This window comes from Parasteatoda tepidariorum, chromosome 9 (assembly GCF_982258835.1).
Source record: "Parasteatoda tepidariorum strain Cologne lab strain chromosome 9, Ptep-v5.0, whole genome shotgun sequence".
NCBI classification, from domain to species: domain Eukaryota; kingdom Metazoa; phylum Arthropoda; class Arachnida; order Araneae; family Theridiidae; genus Parasteatoda; species Parasteatoda tepidariorum.
Genome location: NC_141763.1, coordinates 4,195,850 through 4,223,649, shown reverse-complemented (window position 1 = coordinate 4,223,649; position 27,800 = coordinate 4,195,850). Strand labels below are relative to the sequence as shown.

Below are 27,800 nucleotides of genomic sequence, written 5' to 3'. Positions count from 1 at the left end.
TCCCGAGGATGATCCGAAGACATACCATCACAATGTTGATCCTCTGCGGAGGAGATGGCACTCCCGCTGCGGTAGCCCGACGACCTGCATGCAAAGTCGAGCACTTTACGGTAGAACAGTTTAACGAGGACTCATACCGCACACCCTCGGTCCCTACGCACACTGATCTAAGTGGTCACCCATGCGCACACTGACCGTAGCCAGTGATGCTCAACTTCGGTGATCTGCTGGGAACCGATCTTAACGATCAGTCTACGGCAGGACTCTAACGTTTTGAAATCCCCAATATTTTTTTATAAGCTATTGCGACACTTAATCGAATAACGCATTTAAGCTCATCAGTTTTTAACGTTCTTTATTTTAGCAGATTTCATCGTAAGTATTAAGGGATTTTGGGTCTTTTGTTGTTGTTATTACTACGCTTTTCCCAGTGATAAAAAAAGTCCTGATATTTTTTGTAGTATGGTTTCAAGGCAAGCGAGTTTGGAATCGCGCATTAAAATAATAATTTTTTACGTACCCTATTTGTGCATAAATATATATAAGAGGCTTTATGAACTTTTATAATTTATTTTTGAAGTTATACTTCTTATGCGACTTTCGTTTATATTGCGTTAAACGTTTAACGCTACATTTTTATTGGCCGGGAAATCACGTGGTAGGATCCAGTTTTTCCTCATTCATTTCCATACTGTTTTGGTTCTCACTAGCATAAAAATAATAAAAGCCATAAAAGTATTATTTTTCTATAAATATTTTTTTAGTTTGTTTTGATACACATATAATTTAATAGGGTAGTATTTTTTATTTTCAAACTTAGTGGATAACAATTGTAAAAATAGAGTGAAAACAATCCCACGTACAATGCGACGGATTTAAGGTTATGTCAAGGTACGTCTCTTGTGAATATCAATTGATTGTAAGGTTTTCTCTTTTGAAATTACATTATGACGCATTCACATACATTTCAAATACATTTTCCAGGGCGAGACGATGAGGCAACCACAAGCACTTCCACTGGTTCAAGAGGTCCACGAGGGAAAAATGCACAATATTACCGTGATTACAGAGCACGGAAGCGAGCGGAGCAGGAAAAGGAGTCGTTGAATAGAACTAGTGATCCTGTTTAAAGATTCGAAATAAATGCTATGGAATTTTATAAAATGAAAACGCTTTATGTTACGATATTTACAATAAATTTGGAAGCCTAATTACAAATTCGAATAACAGCATATCTTAATCAAAATACACAACTAGTTGAGTTGTAGGCTGCTGATACTTCAACAACCTCCCACCTTGCAATTCAGGTGATTGCAACATTTTATAAGTTTAGTCTATTGGGAATTTTATCACGTCGACCAATTCTAGTGACGAAATCTGTTACTAATTTGGTGGTACAGTTTCATTCACTTCACTGCTTCTGGTACATTTTTCTTTTTCTTTTTACGCTTCTTTTTCATTTCTTCAGTGGGCTGTTCTCTATTTCCTTGTGGAGTATTGACTTCAACTTTATCAGTTAAAACAGTATTTTTTAATTTTTTCTCAATTACCACTATCTGATTATTTAATTTGCTAGTAAGGTTAGTCAATTCGCTCTGCAATGTAGACAGTTCTTGCAAATTACCATGATCTTTAAATCTTTCAAATTTTGCAACTAGATCTTGGGCTACCTTAACCATTTCAGTAGAATTTTCTTCAGATTTTACCTCTTCTTCTATAATTGAGCTTTAAACTTTGGCTTCCTTAGTAACAGCTGGTTGAGCTTTGGCAGCCTTGGATTTCTGTCTCTTTTTCTTAGACGCACTTGGAGAAACTGAATTCGTATTGCAATAGGAAGCCTGGTTCCGGTGCGAAGAATTTGAGCAGTTTCTCTGTTTACCTTGGAGTGTCCATCCGAATTCTGTTTTAATAGCTACTGTTATAATTTTTACTGGCTCGAAATTGGAATGTTATAATTTAAAGGATGGCCGAAACTAAAAAAAAGTGAGCAATAACCCTTAAAAATAAAAAAACATAGAAGAAAACACACTAGGAATCAAGATGTCTTTGTAATGATTTTTCACATACCTGTTGCAGGTGGGAGACGTCACACAATTTGGCTTAGCTGCAATAATTTAAAGAAAAACACAAGGAAAAGTCCAGAGTTCATTTTTTTGTTGTAGTTTATTACTGCAGATCACTTCTTATCAAAAAATCGTTGGGGCATCAGAATCACAAGTATGTCCAGTTAGGGGTCACAAGGCATATTTTCCAACATTGATCATCTTTTCATCTCCTAGTAGCATCAGTGGCGGCTGGCAGTTGTCTCAGTCGACACATAAACATTTCGCTTCTGGAAGGGCGATCCAAAAAATTACGATGTCGATAGATTGATTTTCGTTCTTGTCGAAAAAAACCGCATCCTTGGGGAGTCGGCGGGCAGGTATTACGCCATTTAAAAGGGAGTGAAGTTCCTTCCCTCAACCAGAGAGAAAACCGAAGCAAAATAAACGCTCAGTACGCGAGCGAGGTGACTGAGAAAAATCAAAGTATCGAATAATCACTTAAATGTTCATGGCGATGAAACAAAAAAAAACAAAACAATCACAGCCCGCAGAGGGGAACCACAGAGGGTCGGAGAAATATGACCGCCATATATTTAAAACAAAAATAAAACTCCGTCTCTCCAAAGAGAGGAGGGGGTGAAAATGAAAAACCCCTGTTAAGGGATCGTAAAATGTTGACAACTAAATTTCGAATGTGTCCGCTCCCAGAAAATGGGCGGTATTTAAAGAAATAGCTAGAAGTGGAAGTTAAACTTCCTAAAAAGCCAAAAAAATCGAGCTTAAGGAGCGAACTGAACTGAGTTAACTAACTCCTTAAATTTAAGCATAATTAAATACTAACGGCGACCGTACCGTAACCACAAACATGTGTTGACATCAAAGGTCGCCGACAGCCTTCTTTCCAAGAAAAAGGAGTGTCTGAAGAATGTGCAAGGAGCCTCCTGGGGAAAGTGTCCTCATTGCGCTAACGCGTTAAGGGGCGAGAAGAAAAAGATGAAGACAATAAAAACTGTATCTAAAAATATAAATTAAGCCGAAAAATTAGTATTTTGATTAATAAAACGGGATATTTAGAAATTAGGCTGTGACTTAATGTCACATTATACCCACAGCCGGTGAAAAAAAATTTTGAAGAAATGAAATTTTTTTTTTTTTTTTTTTTTTTTTTTTTTTTTAAAAATTAAAATTAAAAAATTAGCAGAAAGGCCTAAAGTATTCGTAACCGAAAAGCATTAAAATTAACAATTTAACAACCTGCCACTCCAGTCCACCACATCAGCCTTAACAGAACATTCAGATGTTACATAACATTCGATCTCAAAAATTTTGACAGTAAATTGGCCTCAAGTAGAAATGCTGTGCCCCAACATAGTTACAATAGCAATCAACAACACACAAACAGACAGTAACAGCTGTACATAGCTGATCTTGATTATAACAAAGTAAACAATCTTAATTGTTTGCTAAACAATAAAACACAATGTTCATTGTTTGAAAAAAACAACAACAAATCTTAATTGTTTACAAAAACAACAACAACAAAAACAATCTTAATTGTTTGCTAAAAACTTTTGACCTACCCGATAGTCAAAATAAAGTTCACTTGACATTAAAAAAATTTATCTCCATAGACAATAAAATTACAGAGATAAAATGTGACTCAATGAGTATATAAATAACTCACTCAATAAATGTGAAAAAAAATTTATGAGGTAATTCATTAACTCAAATGGTTCCTTATAAAAAGGAATGAAAAAAAATTGATTTTGTTTGCTGAATTTATGCTTATTAAAAAAATTGAGAATTGCAAACAAATGAAGACAAATCAGGCTCACATTGTAGACTGATGGTATTCCGAGTTTAAATGAATGAAGAAAAAATTTGTACAACAAAGTTTTGTACAATTCAATTATTGAAAAAAATTTAAGACCAATCAAATACGACTGATAATTTAGTATTCCGAGTTAAAACGACAAAAATTAGTATACAACCTATGAATTATGCATGGGTTCAGAAATCAAAGTCATTAGTGAGATCAATTAAGTGCACAAAAATTAACAAGTTAAAACTTAGGGAGATTAAAAAAAAAAAAAAAAGACTTAAATTAATAGAAACGCCTAGGCAAAAACATTGAACTTAACACCTGCAAAAACTAAGTTAGAAATTACACCTTAAAAAAATCACAGACATTTTTCTCACTAAAAAATTGATCACATAAGTATGTTGAAACCATATGCATCATATTCTACACACAACTATGTATAACAAACACACACCAAAAACAAAATTTATCTATAGATAAAATTTATAAACAATGATCAAAAACGCTGCTTACCAATACTGGTAACTAATGTTTACTTAAAGTGTCCATAAACAATACCTATAAAGTATGCTTAAAAATGAAAATTCATAAATTCACATATTATGAACAAATATAAAAATGCTTGATGAACATAAAAATAAAAAATATTGATGAACATAAGAATAAAACCAGTTTGCTGAACATAAAAATAACAAAAAGTGCTTGCAAGCAGACATAAACAAAATTAAAAATCATCAACACTACAGATACAAAAAAATTTTGTATCTAAAACACAGAGCTGTAGCCGTTTACTACATTCTGAGAATCCAAAAGTTATGTAATAAAACTTTATTCATTACATAAGAAAAGAAAAAAAATTCTGTACAGGAGCAAGGATCAAAAAATGAAAAAAATTGGCATTCGAAATTTTTGTGTCATCCTCAAAGTTTAATTACGTGTTTACTAATGTTAAAAATGTCTAAAACATGACCTAACAATCATTAGAAAAAAATTGTAAAAGTTAGACAAGAACCAACCCAAAGAAACAGGCACCTAAAATGGTAAGGTCACTGTAAGGAGAACCCCCTTCATCATCCACCAATTGTACAAACACCGTTTGAAAAACCTCATAAAAACAATTAATTTACACACAGTAAGTTACAAAAATGAAATATAAAAATTACTGAAACCATTATGCAAAACAACCTATTGGCATTGCATCAGAACTGGCATGGGACACAATCGTTCCATGGACATGCAACGGCCAGCGTCACATACGAACGTATCACCATAACACTTATCATACATATACCAATAAAAATTTTAAATGTTAAATTTATAACCAAAAATTATTTGTTTCTCAAATTATAAGGACAAGCCTTAGGAAAAGTGATACTTGCATCAGTTACATTATCCGAGGTATCAACGGGTTGAAACAACAAGTTTTGTCTCCTATGAGGACATAGACGTAATCTATCAATATGTACAGTTTGTTTAGGTGCATTGGGGTTATCTAAAATTTGAATCACATAATCGACATCATTAAATTTTGAAACAATGGTAAAAGGACCGTCAAATTTGGGTTTAAAAACATTAGTGTGCTTTAAATAAACAATATCACCTATATCAAGTGATCTTAACTTGGCTCTTGTAATTTGTCTAGAATTTTGCTTAACTTGAGCCCTTTCTGAGTTACTATAAGCATTATCATATGCAATATTCAGTTGATTTAATGTATCTAACAAATAATGGGATTTATCTAAATGTACAGGTTCTATGCTAGACTCAAAACAATCAAAAATTAATGCCAAATTACGGCCAAAATGTAACATATTAGGGGTAAACTTTGTTGCAGAGTGAATTGTGCCATTATAAATATTTTGATGAATTACTAAACTGGTTGCAAATGATACACCCTTCTCATGCAAAGTCAAAACAGAAGATTTTATTGCTTGATTAATTCGTTCGCTCATTCCATTACTTTGGGGATGAGCTGCACTACTATGTGCCAATTTAATTCCTAACTTTTTATTTATTAACTCAAATACTTCAGCCTTGAACTGAGTACCAAGATCGGTTAAAAGATATAGCATTCTACCATAATGTGAAATGTAAGTAATTAAGTGTTTAGAAACTGTTTCTGAAGTTAAATTTTGTAGTTGATTTAATATTAAATGACGAGAAAAGTGATCAATAAATGTTAGAATGTAACCACAATTTTTAATAGGCCCAACAATGTCCATTGAGACAAATTGACCAGGTCTTTGCGGTAACCACATAGATTTTAAAGGAGCAGGCTTGCTCGAAGATTGTTTATGTTTAATACATAACTCACAGGATTTGACATAATTAAGAGTATCAGCATAACATCCCTTCCAAAAGTATCTGTTAGAGACTAGTTCATACGTTTTTTGAATTCCAGTGTGAGAAACATGACAAATATTTAATATCTTAGATTTTAAAGAATTAGGGACCACTACTCTATGATTGTGGGGAGAAGTCTGGGTGGCATACATTAAAACATTATCAATTAGAAAGAAATTTTCGGTTTTGGACTGATTGACTAATGTTGGTTTATTTAAAAGAGATATAATTTCTAGAATATATTGATCTTTGCTTTGCTCATTCTTGAATGTATCTAAAGAAATATCCAGGGGAGCATCATTACACGTTAAATTATTAAGCAAATGATCATCATCAATATCCGTAAAGGGTAAAATTAATTCAGACTCCTTATTATCAATTGCATTTTGATGAAAATTAGGGTCCGGAGACCGACTAAACCAATCTGCTAACACATTGTCAGGACCAGGTACATAAATAAAATCAAAAGAATATTCGCTTAAGGCTAAAAGCCACCGAGTAATTATATCAGCAGGGGAAGTAATTTTCCGATAATGTGCTAGAGGTTTACTGTCACTTAAAACGGTGAATTTTCTATTGTACAAATATGATTTGAAGGCAGTAACACCTTTAAATATGGCAAACAACTCAAGTTTAATTGCAGGATAATTACGCTCAGCTTTTGATAGAGATTTACTGAAAAATGAAACAGGGTGAAGAGACTCTTCATGCTCCTGCATTAATACAGCCGAAATGCCGAGTTTACTGGCATCAGTATTTAGAAAGAAAGGTTTTTCAAAATCTGGTAACCTAACAAACGGTTTGGAGAAAAATGCTTGTTGTAAAGCATCAAATGCATTTTGTTGTTCATCCGTCCATTTAAATTTTGATTGCTTTGTAGCAACCTTAGTCAAAACAGCAATTAATTGAGCGAAATTTGGAATTAAATGGCGATAAAAGCCACACACACCTATAAACTTTTTAACGTGTTTGGCATTACGAGGAGTAGCAAAAGAAGTAATTTTAGAAATATTAGACTCAGTTGGTGTTATGCATTGATGAGAAATTACAAAACCGAGATATTCAACAGAATCTTTAAAGAAAGAACATTTATTAGGAGCTAAAGTTAAGTTGTACTTGATTAAAATTTTAAGTAAAGCTGATAGCCTAGATTGCATCTCCTCAAATGAATTTGCTCCAATGAGGAAGTCATCCTGATAAGCATGGATACCTTTTACCCCATCAGCATTTAATTCCTCAATAATTAGGTCTACTAAAGCCTGGAAAGTACTCGCTGCCGTTTTGAGGCCAAAAACGAGTCGTCTATTAGCGAAGGATCCAAAAGGAGTAGTAAAAGTTAGTATGTCCTGTAGGTGTTCAGGAAGCATAACCTGCCTATAGGCTTCTCGTATATCACACTTTGTGAAAAATTTATACGAAGAAATTTCATTAATAATAGTGCTTATTTTAGGCAAAGGGTAAGTGGAGCTTTCCACCACTGCATTAAGTAATCTTAAGTCCAAAGCTAAACGATACTTAGGTTTTCCCTGACTATTTTCTGAGTTTTTCTTTTTGACTAAAACTAGTGGAGCAGCCCAATGGCTAACATGCCTATGAATAATACCGGCTTCCACTAATTCATCTAATTCTTGTTTAATGTCATCCCTTAAAGCATATGGAATTTCAAATGGTAAGGTTTTTATTGCATTATCATTTTTTAATGTTAAAGAGGGAACCACACGATCAGTACATCCTAAAGTTTTTATGGTTTTGGAAAATGCAGCAAAATTCTCTAATAAAATGTTTTGAAGAATTAATTTTTGATCAGTGTCTAAATGTGCTAAATCGAAATCAGTAGATTTTAGTTCATCTTTTCTTAAATTTAAAATATCTTGAGAAGCAGTAATTAAATTACACTGTTCAATATTATTAATCTCATTCACATTTACCTTATTACTATCATTACTATTTTTGATAACAAAATTATATCTTATATTACCTATATTCAAACCTTTATTTAAGTGAACAGTGTTATCAGAATTATTTAGAATTATTATGTTAAAAGAATTGTTGTCAATAACATTAATCGAGGGATGAATTAAAATGTTTGTATTATAAGTAGGGGTGAAGTACACTTCTTTATTTGTTTGTTTTTCAAAAGAATCAATTCTTAAATGGGCAATAGCAGTCTCGCCTGGCTCAATATTGAGCTTATTCCTCAAAACAACATGCACCTGTTCATTATTGTTATCATTATAAGTTAATTCATGAGAATTATTTAAGGGAATACTAAAATTACTAAATATTGCACACTCTCGTTTATAATTGATTATAACATTATGCTTTCTTAAGAAATCATAACCGAGAATGCCTTGAAAGGTATTACTCCTAATATCTGCTACAAAAAATTGGTGTCTAAAAAACTGGTTATTGATCTTAAATGAAATTTCAGCACACGCCGTAAATTGAAGTTGAGAGTTGACAGTCCTAATTTGTACCTTTCTTGATAAAAATTTTACTTTATTACTAGTCCTGATTTTATTAAAAGTATCAAGAGTCAACAATGACACTGAGGAACCACTGTCCAGCAAGAAATTAACTTTAACGTTACTAAAATTAGATGCAATGGTTGGAAGACTCACTTCGTCTGACACAATATTTATATGCTCAATATTCTCTTTATAATCACAATTAGTCAAAAACTCCCGAATTGTTACATTTGCATTATGCATAGATTCTGACATAAAATCATTAATATTGAAAATTTTGGATGGTTTGGTGGATGAGGAGACAGGTCCATCCCTTACTGCCTCCTGCGAGAGTTTAAAGGATTATTTCCCCTGTTATTATTATTAGCATTAACTCTAGGTCGAAATGGTTCACTTTGACCCGGAATAGGTGGTGGTGGATACTGCGGTGCAGTAAATCGGGGAGGAGCCACGGGGAGCTGTGGCGGAAAATAATGCATCGCCATGTTGGGACCCGTATAATTTTGTCTGAATTGCCTTTGATATGTGCGACAATTACTCATGATGTGGCCAGAGCGTCCACAGAAAGCACAGGTAAGGTGTGGGGTTGTTCGGGGTTGTTCTTGTCTAACCCGATCCTGACCCTGCACAGGTGTACGTAAAAGGGGACAAGTTTTTGTATCATGTCCTTCGTTACAAATTTTGCAATTAGATTGCATCGTCTCAATTTTGGTAGTCAAAAACTCTAGCTGTTTAGCAATTAAGGTGAGCTGGTCAGGTGCAGCAGAAGTGCACTGAGTTACTGAATGAGCAGCGACTAACGAAGTAGCCGAACCAGCTAAAGACTGTTGAATTGACACAATATGGTTAGCCCGTTTGACCATCTCGCGATAGTCCTGTATCCCCTCAATGAGAATGGTCTCCTTGAGATGCAAAGGGATAGCGGACAAAAACTGCATAGCTTTTATTTTAGACAAGGCAGTTTGATCATTGATAAAGCTGTATGCTTTATGGGCTAGGGTGTCTATACGATACTCAAGATTTTTGATTGTTTCAGAGGGCAAGAGGATAATTGCCTGAAATTTTGCCAAATCAGCCGAGGAAGAGTCATCTTGTTGGAAAAAGTTTAAGAGTAGCTTGCATGCTTCCTCAAATTTTGTAACTGCTCTACATTCAGGAGAATTCTGAAAAAATGTAAGAGCAGATCCCGACAATTTTGATTTTAGCAGGTATAAAGCTGCGTCATTTTCATATTTATTTAACTTGACCAACTCTTGAAGTTGAGTCAAAAACCAACTGACATTTTGAGAATTCCCGGAGAATTCCGGAATAGTAAAATTAAACTTTGGTGCTTGCTTACAAGCATCTACATCATTACTATTATCAGGCATAATTGCCAAATTAAAATTGGTCCTGCGGGTATGAATTGGGGGCATCTACCAAAAATATTTTATATTGATTAGCATCATTGAAAAAAACCTTTACATAAAAATATAGTATAAAATTACCATTACTACAACAATACCATATATTTTAAAAATTAAATTTTAAGAAAAATTGTATGCAACAAATCACAATTAAAAAAATTGCCATATGAAAAGGAATTATGATATGACTCAAATGATTACTTTGAATTATCTAACTATATGAAACATCTTGAAAAACAAGTATTAAATAATACTGACAATTAAATATTTAAAGAAGTATTAGAAATAAAACATTCATAAACATGACTCATTTAACCTGTGACCATGAATTTTATCATGAATTTATGTGAACTAGTTAAATATTGAAAAAAATAACATTTTAAAGACTGATATAAATACAAATTACTTATTAAATTACTTATTATTACTAATGATTAACGTCAACAAATGACAATGACCTCTAAAATTAATATACGCATTACTGCTATTCAAAATGAAATTATTCAATAAGTGAACCTTAAGTTTAAATCAACAAAATTAAAATTATAATCATTCAAATACATAAGAGCTGTGCGATTCTTACTCAACCAATATGGCATTTGTGTAAACATCAATAACATTGAACATCAATTTTAAATACTAAAATCAAATCCTATTTTAGATGATTTATGAAGAAATAGTTAACTGCATTTTCTCACTTAAAGTTATACTATTAATTAAAATAGTTAACCTGATCAATATCACAAAACAATTGCATGAATCAATTTACAGCATATAGTAATTATTATTATTTTAAATCAACTCAAAAATCATACTTAACTTAATATATAAACACCAGCTTGAAGTCAAAATTAATCCTATATTTATTTATTATTTGCAGCAATTGAGCCCAACAATGTAGGTAATAAATGAAAACCTACTTTTTACATAAAGCATTACAGTACTGATTATTTTTTTTTTTTTAGAAAAAAAAACATGTAGGTAGCTAGAAATTTTGGTCAAAAATCAAAATCTTCAATCATTTAATGATTAAAATAACAAAATGCCAGGAATTAATTTCTTAAATCATCAATTACTGTTAATCAAAAGAATTATTATATTAAACAAAATTAAAATTATATATATTAATTATAATTAAACCTTAAATCATTTTTAGAAAACAAAAAAAATTTGATAAACAAGTACAACAGCAATGTGGCTGGTCAACGGCGCCATATGTTATAATTTTTACTGGCTCGAAATTGGAATGTTATAATTTAAAGGATGGCCGAAACTAAAAAAAAGTGAGCAATAACCCTTAAAAATAAAAAAACATAGAAGAAAACACACTAGGAATCAAGATGTCTTTGTAATGATTTTTCACATACCTGTTGCAGGTGGGAGACGTCACACAATTTGGCTTAGCTGCAATAATTTAAAGAAAAACACAAGGAAAAGTCCAGAGTTCATTTTTTTGTTGTAGTTTATTACTGCAGATCACTTCTTATCAAAAAATCGTTGGGGCATCAGAATCACAAGTATGTCCAGTTAGGGGTCACAAGGCATATTTTCCAACATTGATCATCTTTTCATCTCCTAGTAGCATCAGTGGCGGCTGGCAGTTGTCTCAGTCGACACATAAACATTTCGCTTCTGGAAGGGCGATCCAAAAAATTACGATGTCGATAGATTGATTTTCGTTCTTGTCGAAAAAAACCGCATCCTTGGGGAGTCGGCGGGCAGGTATTACGCCATTTAAAAGGGAGTGAAGTTCCTTCCCTCAACCAGAGAGAAAACCGAAGCAAAATAAACGCTCAGTACGCGAGCGAGGTGACTGAGAAAAATCAAAGTATCGAATAATCACTTAAATGTTCATGGCGATGAAACAAAAAAAAACAAAACAATCACAGCCCGCAGAGGGGAACCACAGAGGGTCGGAGAAATATGACCGCCATATATTTAAAACAAAAATAAAACTCCGTCTCTCCAAAGAGAGGAGGGGGTGAAAATGAAAAACCCCTGTTAAGGGATCGTAAAATGTTGACAACTAAATTTCGAATGTGTCCGCTCCCAGAAAATGGGCGGTATTTAAAGAAATAGCTAGAAGTGGAAGTTAAACTTCCTAAAAAGCCAAAAAAATCGAGCTTAAGGAGCGAACTGAACTGAGTTAACTAACTCCTTAAATTTAAGCATAATTAAATACTAACGGCGACCGTACCGTAACCACAAACATGTGTTGACATCAAAGGTCGCCGACAGCCTTCTTTCCAAGAAAAAGGAGTGTCTGAAGAATGTGCAAGGAGCCTCCTGGGGAAAGTGTCCTCATTGCGCTAACGCGTTAAGGGGCGAGAAGAAAAAGATGAAGACAATAAAAACTGTATCTAAAAATATAAATTAAGCCGAAAAATTAGTATTTTGATTAATAAAACGGGATATTTAGAAATTAGGCTGTGACTTAATGTCACAGCTACCAAGTTCCTGTCAATTGGCTCCATTTTTCCTGTCAATAATGCGCCAATGTAATCTGCTCCTATTAGTAAGCCTATTTCCGGTACATCTTCTCCCGTATCACTTAAATTAATATCTTTCCTTTTTAAAATAGGATATACATTAGAATTCTGTACGCGTGGAATATAACCACAAATTTTTTCTTTATCCAAAACGGAAATGTTTTCCTTGAAATCTGAACATAAACTTTGCAATGTTATGTTATACACTTGGTGTGATTCTTGTTTAGTTTCACTTCCCCCGAAAAGTCCATGACCCAATACTTCTTGATCTACTGGTTTTAAGCCTAATTTATTTGCAATATCTCTTCTTATAAAAGATCTCTGTGCTCCAGTATCTAACAATCCACGCACAATTCCAGATCTCTCATTATTAACAATTTTCACTAATACAGTTAACAACAAGGTTGAGGAATTTTTCGGCGATAAGAGAACCTTTGCTTCTGGAGGCTTATCTCGGTCTTCTTGTCGTATTTCGGAACACATAAAATTGTGATGTCTTTTCTTGCAAAAAAGGCATTTGATATAGGCTTTACAAAACTTTGATTGGTGACCTGGTTTAAAACAGATGAAATACGCATGTTTCTTCTTTAAAGCTTCCTTCCTCTCCTCTAGTGACATGTCGATAACCTTAAAGTATTCCATTGAACTATGAGAGGATTTATTACAAAATAAACATTGCATGACATTTTTATCAAGCCATTTCTTTTCACTTGCTACAATGCAAGATGCAGTAGGAATTTTGTCTGTCATGGCGAACATAGGTAATTCTTGATTTCTTCCAAAACCTGATCGTGCAAGTTGTAGCCTCTCTTCACTTTCAACTTCCGATCGAAGAAATCCTAACAAGCTGCTTAAAATATTTGCATCGTCCTTATCGTCAACTCGTTCGTTCCCACTCCTTGATGAGATCTTCCGGCAAAGCAGACTCAACTGATGGATATAAGATAGCTTCGTATTTTTCAGACGTTACTCCTCCTAAAGTCTCCAAAGCTCGTAGTTGAGTTTCTAATTTATCACGCAATGAACACGCAATGTAAAATTTTTACCACTTTTTGCTTGGGTTAAAACAAGATTCAACAGTTCCCGCACATAAATTTGGATTAATAATTCCTCTCTGGCGAAACGAGATTTTAATTGCTCAACCGCTTTATAATAATTGGTACAAGATGGCGGAAAACTTTCGACTAAATCTCCCGACGAAGTGCCGATTTCTGTTGCTTGCAGAAGATTTAGATATTGGAACTTATTGTCTGAATCAATGTTGAATTGTCCCCAGAATCCAAGCCAATTTTTAATATCGCCGTCGAAACGTTTCAATTCTAATTTGGGGAGACGAAAATTTCGTTTTGTTTCATTTAACGCGTCAAGAATTTCCTCGTTTTTTTCAATTTTCGCCAAATTCAAATCTACTTTTGCTTTCATGGAAACCCATTTATCGCGGTAATCTTCTGTTAAATCTGTTACGTTAGCAAATTCGGTTTCATCAGAATTGTCTATATCTAGCCAAATTACTTTTATTTTTTCGTCTATTATAAATAACCTTTCAGCTTTATCTTGTAAAATATTGAAAACAGACATCAATTCATTTTTAGTTACCTTTTCTGTCTTCAAAACGGCTTCCATTTCTTTCAAAGATCCTGTAAATAATCGCCGAAGTTGCGTTCTCTCACGTTTCAAATTTTCCATAGTCCTTGTCGCGGACGCCACTTGTTTAAAGATTCGAAATAAACACTATGGAATTTTATAAAAGGAAAACGCTTTAATTATGATATTTACAATAATTTTGGAAGCCTAATTACAAATTCGAATAACACCATATCTTAATCAAAATACACAACTATGATACAGTTGAGTTGTAGGCAGCTGATACTTCAACAGATCCTTCTACGACTGCTGATTCTTCTACAATTGGGTATACTATAGCCTACGTCACAGATCGTGTTATTCCTACTAAATTTAACTAGTAAACAGCATTTTCTGCGAACCTGATTTCTAGCAACAAGTAAAAGCATCAAACGAAGTGTCTTGTTATAAGTCGCTACTCGCCAGGTTGGAATTGTATTAGTCTAGTTCCTTTGGAAATAATTTATATTGTTGTTTTACCGAAGTTTATGAATTTAGTAAGCATATTTAAAACTCAGTTTATTAATTAAACTAAAAGGTAAATGTTATTCCTAGTAAGTGGAAGTAGTTGTGCTTTTTTCATATTATACCCAATTAACGTCGCAGGTTGCGAAGTTTAACTTCTTCCGAGCGGAGGGACTCGACGCACTATTTTTTCCCCCTGGTCGTTATTGCTGCCTTTTTACTTGTGATTTTTAATATCCTGATATTCTAACACAATATTACAACTCGTGAAATTCGATTCTGTTTGTTTTAAATTTTTTTTCTCTTTTTTTGTAACTTAAAAAGTAATTGCTAAGTAATTAAAAAGTAATTCAATTCTGTTTTTAAATCGACATTTCACAGAGAGAATTAAAAAAAAACGAGATGTTAAATTTATATTAAACGAAGAAAAATTGCAGAAAAATAATTCAATACACGTGCATATTTCTTTAGTCTTATGAACACGTGAAAGTTTAACAACGTACCCAACCTATTCTTTTTCGTTGTCACATGATTTAAATATCACGCACCGCGATCCGTAAATCAGAAGTTTTGATTCTTCTCGCAATTTAAAAGCCATACATCTTAATTCTTTTTCACGAGATCCAAAAATCGCACATAGCATTTCGTAAGAGATGTAAAATCACATAGATTCTTATTCTGGGGTTTAAAAAAATCATACGTTGTTACTCTTGCAATCTTTTTCGTTGTCGTCTGATTTTAAAATCACACATCGCGACCCGTAATTACGCGCTATAAATCAGAATCCGACGTTTTGATTCTTCTGGCAATTTTAAGTCACACATCTTAATTCTTATTCAGGCGATCTAAAAATCACATAGCATTTCGTAAGAGATGTAAAATCAATCACTTAGATTCGTATTCTAACGTTTAAGAAAAAAAAAAATCATACGTTTTTACTCTTGCAATTCAAAAATCGGACACCGCGATTCATATTCACGATATTTAAAAACCACATATCGCGATTCATATTCAAGCGTTTTAAAAATCATACGTAGTGAGTCTTCTCGCATTTTAAAGATAATACACAGCGATTCGTATTCAAGCGATTTAAAAATAACACATCGCTCTTCGTCTTCACCCGAATTAATAATCAGGGAAAAAAGAGCACCATCTGGGACAAAGTCCCAAACTGATTCAATTATTTGTCCTAAGTTTAATATTGCCCACAACGGCAGCTTCTATTGCAGAGGTGGCCAACCTGCGGCTCTTTGAAGGATTTTTCGTGGCTCTCAATAAATGTACCAGAGTTCCCTTTTCAATTTTGTGCCATTATATTTTAAAAAATTATTATCGTTCTGTACGTGCTTCAAAATGTTTTAAATTACTGAGAACAAATATGAAAGACTAAGTGCAACGTTGTTCAATTCAAGGTGAGTTTTCCATTTCCAATATAATTAGGACACAAAAAGCATCCGGAGAATTAGAATCAATAGAGATGCAAGAAGATTAAGCTCTATGATTAAAATATAAGTCGACGTCGATTACTGCATTTTGGAAATCCGTACCAGTATCTAAGTATCCGGAATAAAAAGAGGCTGATTGTAGAATTATTTCAATATTCGGAACAACGTACTTATGTGAATCATTTTATTCCACTTTAAAATTCGTGAAATCCAAAAACAGATCAGTATTAACTAACCAGCATCTCAAAGAATTACTGCAAAGAGCTGTCACCAATTATTCACCAAATTTTAAAGAATCATCAAGAGAAGTAAAATAAATATGTTTAATTTTTAATATTTAAATTCAATACACATATTTTGTACTTTTACTTATATGTTCTCAATAAATATAATTTCCGTAAAAAAAAATAAATTAATACCTTTTTTGCATACCTTTTAAATACGTATTTAATTGCGGCTCGTGAAAAATGGCTCGACTATCAAGGAGCTTGGCCACCCCTGTTCTATTGTAAGACTATTTTCCAGAATGAATTTGGCATGATCAAGATTGTGGAGCAGTCTTAAAACAAAATCATTAAATTTACATTTAATGGCCCGAAAAAGCTATCACATGATCAAATATTACAATACAAATTATTACAATATATGAAAATTTTGCAAATAGCAGAATAACAACTAAGAAATTTTTTAAACCATTTTTCGACCAGCATGAACCATTTTATATCATTTATGATTACATGCTGGAAAATGATTTGTATATCAATAAATTTTATCTGTAAAAAAATTTAATCAAGATAAGTATTGTTAAGTAATGTAAATTTTAATTAACTGTTAATATATACGTGAATTATTTGCAAATAGTGTCATGTTAAAAAAGTATTGGTCATAAAGAGTTGTAAACAAGCATCTCAATTGTTTTTTATTATTAAGAAAAATAGTTCCTTCAAAATTGTTTTCTTTCCCCTCTCATAATTCATTTAAAACAAAAAATATTTTAAAGTTGAAGTATATTCCCTACTTAAATGTTGAGTCTTATTTTGAGCTGAAAGGGTTTTGTTTTAATTTTAATAATTTTTAACCTTTAAATCAAAGTATTTAACTTACATTTTTTTATAACAATAATATTTCTTTTCTTTAATTTTAATTCTGTGTACAAATTCTTTAATAATAAAATTTATGTTTAATGTATTATGTAATTGATAAAATTATTTTTTTTATCACTTGTTTTTAATTATTACAATTTATCTGATTTTTTTTTCTAGATAAATTAATTCTTATTTTCTGTTTCTCTTTTCTTTTATGTAATTAGTTTTGAAATTTCTAATCTTAAACATTTAAAAGTATGTAATTTTATGCAAGCATATTAGCAGGTAAATTGATAAAAAGTATTTAATGCCTAGAATAGGGGTGCGCAACCTATGGCCTGAGGGTCACATGTGGCCCATAGACTGTTCATGTGCGGCCCGCGGGAACTTCAGAACACAATAAAAAAATTAATTTGATTTGTTTTTTGTTTAAACATTATAAATTTTCTTTTATTAAATATTTAATTCAAATTTATATAACTCTATAAAATGCGTTCTTTTTTGCACTTTCATACCAAATCTTTTTGGTTAGAACTTATATCCCCTCCCTCCAAATATTTATGTTATATAATTGATAAATTAATTATTGTGAAAAATGGAAGTTATTTAAAAAATATATCAGTTGTTATGGTTTCAATTTATTTCAAATAATCAAAAGTATTTAGTTTTCTACAAATATGTTAAGTTTACTAAAAAAAAATTTTCTTGCTTAGAACACTAATGTTTAGATACAAATTATCATGCTTGCCGCTAACATGACTAAATATGAGTGTGGCCCTTCACTAAAAAAAGTTGTGCACCCCTAGCCTAAAACAATGATGTTTATATAACAATTGCTGTCAACATGTCTGTCTAAATACTTTGGCATACGGCCGATCATTGGTCAATCTGCAGTGCATGCGGCCCTTCATTCAAAAAGATTGTGCATCCCTAGCTTATAACATCATTTGCTTATAGCAATAGACAGAACTAGACTATGATTTTTAAACACTTTTTTTTAATGAAATTAAAAAATACTGATTCTTCGCAACTTTGCAGACATTTCTTCTTTTTTTTTTTTTTTAAAGATTTTATTTAAAAAGACGGACAAACTCTTACTTTGTTTGCCCAGTACTGTCTCAAACTTTAAGAAAAAAAAGAAACTGGAGGTTTTTTTTTTCTTTTAAGAAACCCAATTGAGTTATACACCGAAGAGCCATTACATTATGACCACCCTCCATCTATAACAATGGGCTCGCCCCGGTTTTCATGGTTTCTCGCCCAGGAACAATATTTTCAACTGGGGCACATTAGGACCCATAAACCTCATAGAACAATCCTTGACGTCTGTAAGCTACTTGAACGCAGTTGCAGACCAGGTTCACCCATTCATGGCAACAGTTTTTTCAGCGGGGGATGGCGTTTACCAACAGGATAATGCACCATGTCATAAGGGTCGAATCGTCATGGATTGGTTCGAGGGACATTCCAGTGACTTTCAAGTCATGTCTTGGCCCCCAAATTCACCTGACCTTAATCCAATAGAGCATTTGTGATCCTACTTGGAAAACCAAATTCGTGCTACCACGCTACCCCCTCGCAATGTGAGGGAATTGCAGGACCAGTTGGTGAGCGCTTGGCACCAGATACCTCAGACAACCTATCAGCACCTTGTGGAATCAATGCCACGGCGGGTGCTAGCAGTTTTGAGGGCTAAAGGTGGTCCTACATGTTATTAGCAGGGTGGTCATAATGTAATGGCTCTTCGGTGTATTTTTATCTGTTACAGATTTCGAAAAAAATGTTAAGACACCTTGCTGTAGATTCATAAACAAATTTCTACATGTTTTTTTTCTTCCTAAGATTTTTTTAGGGATATGGGGGGGGGGGTGTCAAGAAGTCTGAAAGACAAGTGCTGCAGCAGACTATAAAAATGTTTCATAGCACCTTAGCATAATTTTCTTCCAGCAAAACTTTTTTTAACGAATTAAATTTATAATTATTTTATTTATTTACCCAATTTTTAAGAAATCATCATAGGAGTAAAAAAAAAAAAAAAAAATAAGCAGACATTTTCGCTTAAGCAGTTCCAAACACGACAAAAGAAATTAGAACGTATTTTATTTACAAGTTAAACCTACAAAAATAAATTTTATATCATTTACACATTATGTTACGTAGTTAAATATTCAATTTCTTGAACTCCAAGAAAAGATTAACTATTAAATATTAATCAGTGGCGGATTTATTTAAAGGTCCCTTAAATTATCAGGGGTCTGTTCAGAAGAAATTTGGGTCCGTTAACGGACCCTTCACAAAATATTTTAACTTAAAAACGGACCTTTCGCAAAATAATTCATCTTTTAATCGGACCCTTCACAAATTTGTTTATCTTCATTATTGTTTTGTTAATCGAATAAACCCTTCCTAGGAAGGGGGGAAAGAAGGACAAATATAAACTAAGTTTTGTCTTCGGCTGACGCTTCTTCCTATATTCGCCCGATAATATTCTGTACTGAGCAGTATAGGCTAAATACCAAATGTATTTGTATGTTGCATCTCTAATTTAGTAGCAGCAATTGCTGTTTACTTTTTAAAATTTAATTATTTTTAATTATAATTTTACAGTGTTGAGCATAATCTTGTACGTCTTTACAATTTAAAAACTCATTGAAAAAGTTTTTTGCAATAACAGGACCCTATTTGCACACATTCACAAAAGCCGGACCCTGGTTGAAAGAATGTGACTTAACGTTTATTTTATATTCACAAATTACGAGTCATTTTTTCATAATTTTACAAAAACGGGATCTTTCACAAAATGTCTGGACAGACCCCTGATTATGTAAATATTTCTTTCCGTAACATTTGTTTTTCTAGAATTCGAAACAAAGAAAAAATTAAAATGAATATCTACTTAACTCCGTTATAATGAGTCGAAATCGTCAACAAATTGCATGCCTCAGAAAAGTTGTGTACCTTAAGACTCAGGTTAAATAACAAGTACATGGAAATGGATCCATTACAACTTGTACTGATCATAGAGGAAAAATGTTTTTATTTATCTAAAGGGATCCCTGTTGGCTGCCATTACTCAATCATCTTCGTTTTGATAGTTTTTACAAAAATATTCACTTCAAAAATCAGGGTTGCTAGTTCAAATCTGGGGAAAAAATTCCCAGTGTTTTTACTGTACATATCATACACACTATATAAAAACACTATCACTTATATAAGCTGTATTGAGCTAACACTATACTGGTTATAATAGCAGGGGTCTGTAGGGCAAACATTTTTTTTTTTTTGGGGGGGGCCTCCTCTGCTTCAGTACTTCAGCAATGAGAAACCAAACTTTATGGAGGTATTTAAATCTTTCACCTCATAACTAGAAAATTGACTAGAACCTGTTGTTGCTTATCTCGGAATCGTCTCTCCCATGAATCCGAACACCTCCAAAAAGTCCATAAAAAGACAGTTTCGCAGGACCTCATCTTTACCGAACCCCAAACGAGTCAGAATATGCGCAGGGGTGGCCATGTCTGTCGATCACCAATGACATTCAGGATAAGTTTTTGGCCCCCCGGTTGAAAATAAGGAATCTAGTGCGTGACTAGAACCTAAAATAGGTATCAAGCCCTCTTCCTCTTCAATGGTCAGTCGAATATCATTCTGACCATTTTATTGATTTTCTGACAACTCTATGTCCTTCATTAAAAGGATATATATAGCACATCTGAAGAGCGAAAATTTGACAAAAATGCTATTTAAGTTTATAATTAAGAAAATGTAAAAAGCAATGTTATTTTAACTAAGTTATTGTTTTCTCTAAATTAACTGAATTAAAGAAGTATAAAACGGTCGATAATGGGATAACTGATTGTTAACTTTTGTCATCTAGCTGCGAAAAATTCATATCCTTGCTCACATTAGGGTGGAATTCAGCTAAAATTTCGCAAGTACGATTAAGGGGGGACTCCACCCTGAATATTTCAAAAATTCGAAATTTTTTTTATTCCTTTTTCGAATCTTTGTACCCTTCCTAACGTCTGTCTAAAACGAATTCTCGGTATCTAACTTCGTTTGGAAGTTATACAGGAAAATAGAGAGCTAAGCAGGTAGAAAGGCCCGTTAGGCCGGATTAGGTGGGGCGACATTCTTTTTGTGTCTCATCCATTCTGTTGGCTGTATATAGAAACTTATTGTTTGCATTTCATTTATCGACCCTTATATATATGAAATTAAACCTTTTCCCCTACCATAAGTCAAAACTTTAAACTTGTTTTCCTCAAAACGCTGTTTTTTGAACGTTTTTCTCATGATCTATACAACATTTTATAACCGTCGTCGTTGAACAGCCAATGGGGTTTACGACTACTCATGTTCAACTCCGTAGCCTTGTCATTTTGAACCCAATCCAGAAGACAAGGGAACTCCTGGATCGAGTATTGGGAGACATTTGCCTTCGTGGAGGACATTTTAGATGGAGCTAACCCGCATTTGCGTTAAATGGAGAGGAAGACCACGAGAACCTTCCACGGTTAGCCTCACGGCAAGGGGACTCCAACCCGTCTACAACTGAGGATATTTCACGTCAGCACTGTGGTCGGTGCGAGCCGGATGCGGAATTCGTGTCGACTGGGATACGAACCCGGTTCGCGGCATTGAAAGGCGAACGCTCTATCCTCTGAGCCATCGCAGCTCTGGAAAATTTCAATAAAACATTGGGATAGCCTGATTGGTAGGGCACTGGGGCCCATGTCCAAGATTTCATGGGTTCGATCCATTGTATCATTGAAGGAGAATACGGACGAAGAGTTTTTCTCTATCATCCTGGTGCTTTTTGTTTTTTAATCAACAAAGCTGTTGCCAGTAGTGAAGCACCAAAAAAAAAAACTCACACACTGATGAAAACCAGCAGAAATAATATCTATGTAGATATGCATCAAAATTGCTTGCCTTCTGATGCACAATTGCAAAGCTGCATAACCAGAGGAGCCCAGATTTGCCAACAGAAGTCTTCATTTTTACGAAATGCTAAAGATTTTTCATTCCAAAAAAAAAACAAATTGATTATGCAGTATTGTACGTGAATAAAATTTTGTAGGGCTGAAAGTAAATCATTCATTGAATTTTATCCCGCACCAAAACATTTTGACTTCAATGTTAAATGAAACAAAAGAATTTTTAAAAAATTGTAATGAAAACATTTAAAAATGACAAGAAAAATGAATAGCTCTTTATTTGTGATCTTCTAAGGAAGACAGCAGCAACGGAATCACTTACTCAGGGTGCGTAGCCAAATAATATTTTTTAGCACTTTAAAAAAAAAAATCACAATTTGGTAGGATTGGAAAGTTTTGACAATTGACAGTTTTACCCTCATGTCAAAAAAATGTCCTCATGTTTTTGACAACTGTCAAAATTTTTGAATCATGTAAATCGAATGGCGTTTTCATACGCTACGGACTGATGATACGTCGGAATAGATTGAGGTTGAATTAATTGTAAAAACGTTGAATAGATCAATGTGGACAGTGTGTTTCTGCATAATTCGTAGCGAAAATCATCATGGTAAAGGAAAAATCTCCTTTTTTTAAAAGGAAAAATTAAGCACTTTTTAAAAACATCCAATAAAAACAGAAAAACATCCAATAAAATTTTAGGGATTTTTATAGTCATCTAACTAGCAAAAATGCAATATTTTCTCCTTATGATTGACATTAAACATGCTTGAAATGTTATGCATTATGTTTACTCATAATTTCGAGTATTAATAGGCATTTTATTCATAAAAGATTTTTTTTTTAATTAATTTAATCTGAATAAAAAATAAACCAGTAGACAGGATCCGTATTGTGACCCGGGGCAAAAACTTCTTTGGGCTTCACTACTTCAGCAATGAAGAACCGAACTTTATGGAGGTATTTAAATTTTTCACCTCATTGTAGATAACGTAACAAGAAAATTGAATAGAACCTAATATAGTCCCTCCAATGGTCAGACGAAATATTGTTCCGTCCATCATGCAGTTTGCCATCTAGCTGCAAAAAATTCATATCCTTGCTGACATTAGGACGGAATTCAGCAAAATTTTCGCAATGACGATGGCTCAATTAAGCCCTTTGTATATCGCATTTTGCGATATGTAAAAATACAAGCTTTTGATTGGTCAAATGTATCCATTGTAATTGAGAAAATTTAGTTGAATTACGCCCTAGAAAGTCATGTATTTACGAAATATAGATGTTTTGTGTTCATACAATAGAGGATAGATTAACATAAAACTGACGGATTTTACATTGTACTGATATTTTATTAAAAGAAAGTTCATTAAAGAAGGAAACGTAAAATAAACTTTCTACTCGATTTGGGGTAGTCAGGCTCTGCCAGAAGAAACTGTCAAAATCCCCATCCCATATAAGATGAAAGACACTTACATATTCGCACCTATCTTTGCAGAGTTGAGCAAGTAGATGCAAGAATCCGAGAATGGAGAACCAGCTGCACCACAGCACAACTTCGTCCATGAACTGAACATTCATCACTCCAAAGATGAAGATAAACTTGTAAAATACAAAGTTCCAGAACTTGTCTTTGATGTGCTGAAGAAAAAAAAACATTTAACACATTACTCTTGGTAATAAAATATTACAAACCAATTCTACAAGCAGGGGTCTGTTTAGAAGACCCTTCACAAAATATTTTACATAGTGCAATATATTAAAAAAATACATAATTATATTGTAATATACATAATACACAGACAATATATGTATGAAAGTTAGAAAATAATTTATATACGCATACATGCATTTATGTAGGTAGGTACATACATTGTATGAATGTACGATGTATATACAATGTACGTTTACACGTACATAGATATATGGTTTGTACACGCAACGTATGTACATATGCACATACATAGATATCTATATACTTTAACACATATGAGCTCGTAGGATATACAAAAAGTTATAAATACAGACAATGTACATACGTATACATGTACGCATACATAAATGCATGCGTACATTTAAATATATGTACATACAGTGTACGTAATTAAGTATAATGTATAAGAATGTTGCTTATAGGTACATTATATGTACATAGTTGCCTAAAAAAATGCATATATGTATGCATGTACGTTTACATGTACATAGATATTTAGTTTGCACACGCAACGTATGTACATATGTACGTATATATCTATATACTTTTTAATACATAAGCACATGCAATGTTACAAAAAATTTTATGTACATGCAACGTATACCTGTATGCAAACATAAATACACGCGTACATTTAAATATATAAATTTACAATATATGTACATTGTGCTTGTATTAAAAAACTTTATAACATTAAAGTTATTAAAGTTCGTTTTAAAATTTGTTCTAGAACTATTGTTTTGGAAAGCAAACAAAATCTTACTTTAAATTCCTAAATATTATTTCCACATTTAAATTTTTTTTTTTTTTTTTTTTTTTTTGCATAATCTAAAACATGTTTATGAACTATGATGCATTATGTTATAAAAAAATAAATTTGTTGTGTCAAACATTATGAAAAGGCCTGAAAATTATTTTTTATTCAAACAATTTTGAAATTATTTGGAACAATTTAAACTGACAACTAAATTTAAATATTGTTTGATTTAGTCATTTAACTTTCTGGAGATGTTATCAGTGGTTTTTACCCTTAACTTACACGTATGTTACTTAACTTATTGCATTGCATATATATTTTTTAGACATAAATATATTGTACTTATGTTCATGCAGTCATTGGACATACATCATATATAGTAAAAATGTACAATATATGCATGTATATGTACATACAATGTATGTACAGTAAGAAAGAAAAAAAGATATCACCTTTCGTTTCTAATGATCGGATTTTCACGATCTTAATGGTTCCTGGGGGTGACCTCAAATATGGTAATTAATTAGTGCTAACTATTAAGTTACGAAATCACACACAAAAACGTACTTTCTCTCAATAAACAAATTCTTTTTTTGCATATTTGGAATCCTGACTTAAAATTAAATTTTTTTAAATCATTTATTATTCCTCATTCTTAAATTTAAAAATTATAATAAACAAATAAATGTTTTGTAAATTTATATTTTGATTATTTAATATAAATAATTTATTCAGCGTAGTGTAGCAAACTCTTATGTATCTTTTCCTATCATTCTTTTATTCAGTTGGTTTGTAACAATTTCTTTTTACAAAAAACTCATTAGTTTTATCATCGAATTTTAAATTGCGGGGAGGTATGTAGAGTACTAACTCACAAATTGCACTTTTTTTTTTTTATGATTCGCCGAAGTATTGTTAGAGATGCGCTCTTCGAAAAAATGATTTCAAATCTTCAAAAATGTTGATTTCTTTAACTATGTTGATGTGTGTCAATTGTAAAAAATACAAAAAATGTCAATATTTTGACTCAACCAAAAACATATTGCAGCGCACTGTGGGCCAGAAGACCATGATCTTTGGCCAAAATTCAAAAATTAAATTTTCAACTAAAATATGTGTAGGCAGTTTTAATATAGCCCAAATTAAGTATTCATAATCATTTCAAACATTATAATTTACTTTTTGGACCGACGAGAGTACACTGTAATGAAAAATATATTTAAAAAAAATTTTTTTAAGTGTAACTTTTAAATTTTTATTTCAGAAATATATATAGAAATGTCACCTTACTGTTACATTTTTATCAGAGTAATTAGTCTGAAATTATACTAAAATTTTTCAATGTGTTGGATTAGTTAATACTCTTGACAATCTTATAGTTTATATCTCATCATTTGACATTTTATTATGTTTGAATGACCTTCGAAACACAGTTCCAAAATGTTCCACGAGGTCATTAGCTTAACTTTTTTTTGTCGTCTTCTTTGATGTTTCTTCTTTCGAAAAAACCTGCCCCATTTTGCCCGTATTGCAAAGATGGACTAAATATGACGAAAAACAAAAATTATGTTTTTTTTTCCTTCATGTTTTCGCGTTATTTTGTAATTAATTCGAGTTATTTTGTAATATAACTTCGGAAAGATAATTTGCTTTTCATTTTTAATATAAAATGAAGAAAATTATTATATTTTCACTGCTATATTTAATTATTTAAACGTACTCATTTTTTTTATTTTTGCTCGCCTTATTTCAGCCACCATTTTTTTTTTTTTTTTTTTTTTTTTTTTTTTTTTGCATTTTTAGTGTATTTCAAAATTTCAACTATGAATTCAATTTACCTGCACACATAAAATCCCTAAATAAAAAAACCCAAAATTTGAAACAAATTTCATCGAAATACAAATTTTGGCCACGAAACCTTGGATGCTGGCCCACTGTGCAGCGGATAGAGTTTAAATAGCAAGGTTAGAGAATGTTTAGAAAAAAGTTAAAAGATTAGTCATAATGATTTAGTTTTCGGCTGCTGACTAGGGTCATGGTTTCTGTTTCATCAAGGGAAAACTGAAGGTCAATGTGAAAATTATATAAATAACCATTTCAAAAATGTACATTCTTTGCAACATTTGTAAAATGACAAGTAATTTTCCGAATTAGAATTTTTAAACAAGTTGGCTACCTACTAATATAAGAGTTTACTCTTGAAACTACTGATCATGCACAAAATAACCTACTACCCTACACGGGAGTTCAAGAATTTGCACTTAATAAAATTTGCGAATGATATTAAGTAAACTTAGTTAGCAGAAAAAAAAAAGGATATTATTTACACTCATTTCGTTAGTTTGTTAAAAATATAATTTAAAAAATTAAAAGAAAGGAAAATTGAGGTTTACAATACCCATAATTTTAAACAAGAGTAGCAACTGTTACAGTTTGATATTCCTCTCATGAGAACTTCTTTTGCCGACAATTTTGTCCTTTGTTTAATTATTAGTTAGAGCCAACTTAAGCATTCTTTGCATTTTATATTTGAAATTCTATAATCGAATGACAATGCTTGAAATGACCTCTAGTCAAAAGAATCAAAGTTAAATAGTTTCAAGGCCGACTGTTTCGAAAAACATTAACTACTTCGGTTCAATGAAACATTAATATTCATGTTTCCTTATTACAAAATATTATATCAAAATTTGTACTCATAATTTCTTCAAAACGTGTGTTACTATTATTATTATTATAACTATTATTATAGGTTATTTAAGTAGAAAAAAAATCCTAACGTTAGAAAAAGAACAATTTTTGAGAAGATTCTAAAAATAGAACGGTTTTGGAATCTTTTTACAATTTTTTATTTTAGCAGTTGTTTAACGAAACTAAGCATATCAAGCATTTTTTTGACATCGCAATATTTTTTTGAATTGTACTGAAGATGAGAAACAATATCAACTTTCTTAAGCAAATATTTTCAACTTTTTAAAAGAAAAAGGTAACTTTCTTAAAGTTAGTGGGCAAGAATAACTTTAAAAGTCAAAATAAAATTGTATGTCCATAGTTTTTTGTTCATATAAAAACAAAGCAAACTGCTGTATTTTTTCGCCGTGCACACATACGCATTTACTTTTCATTACTCAAATAAATAAGAAACAATAAAAAAAAAAGACAATCAATAATTTATCTCATTTTTCAAAAATAATAGTA

The 27,800-nt window shown here is 32.2% G+C and overlaps 2 protein-coding genes across 4 annotated transcripts in view; both read right to left on the bottom strand.

Annotated features, from left to right (window-relative positions):
- LOC107449771 (E3 ubiquitin-protein ligase AMFR) overlaps positions 1-27,800 on the bottom strand; it is a 193,653-nt gene that overhangs the window by 105,040 nt on the left and 60,813 nt on the right. For all 3 annotated transcript variants that reach the window (XR_015428977.1, XR_015428976.1, XM_043041501.3), the window contains exon 3: positions 23,608-23,772. Coding sequence is in view for 1 of the 3 variants with exons in the window: in XM_043041501.3 (XP_042897435.1) it covers positions 23,608-23,772 (165 nt within the window). In the remaining 2 variants the exon portion in view is untranslated. The remainder of the gene's footprint in view (positions 1-23,607; positions 23,773-27,800) is intronic.
- Positions 756-14,904, bottom strand: LOC147803262 (uncharacterized). Its single transcript, XM_087150688.1, has 2 exons — positions 12,535-14,904; positions 756-1,915 (listed from the first exon to the last, which is right to left on the bottom strand). The coding sequence occupies exons 1-2, from the start codon at positions 13,330-13,332 to the stop codon at positions 1,913-1,915; spliced, it is 801 nt and encodes a 266-aa protein (XP_087006814.1). The 5' UTR covers positions 13,333-14,904; the 3' UTR covers positions 756-1,912.

Bases quoted from the DNA above. Each gene is read 5' to 3' on its own strand.
- LOC147803262 (XM_087150688.1), bottom strand. From the start codon at position 13,332: ATGTTCGCCATGACAGACAAAATTCCTACTGCATCTTGCATTGTAGCA.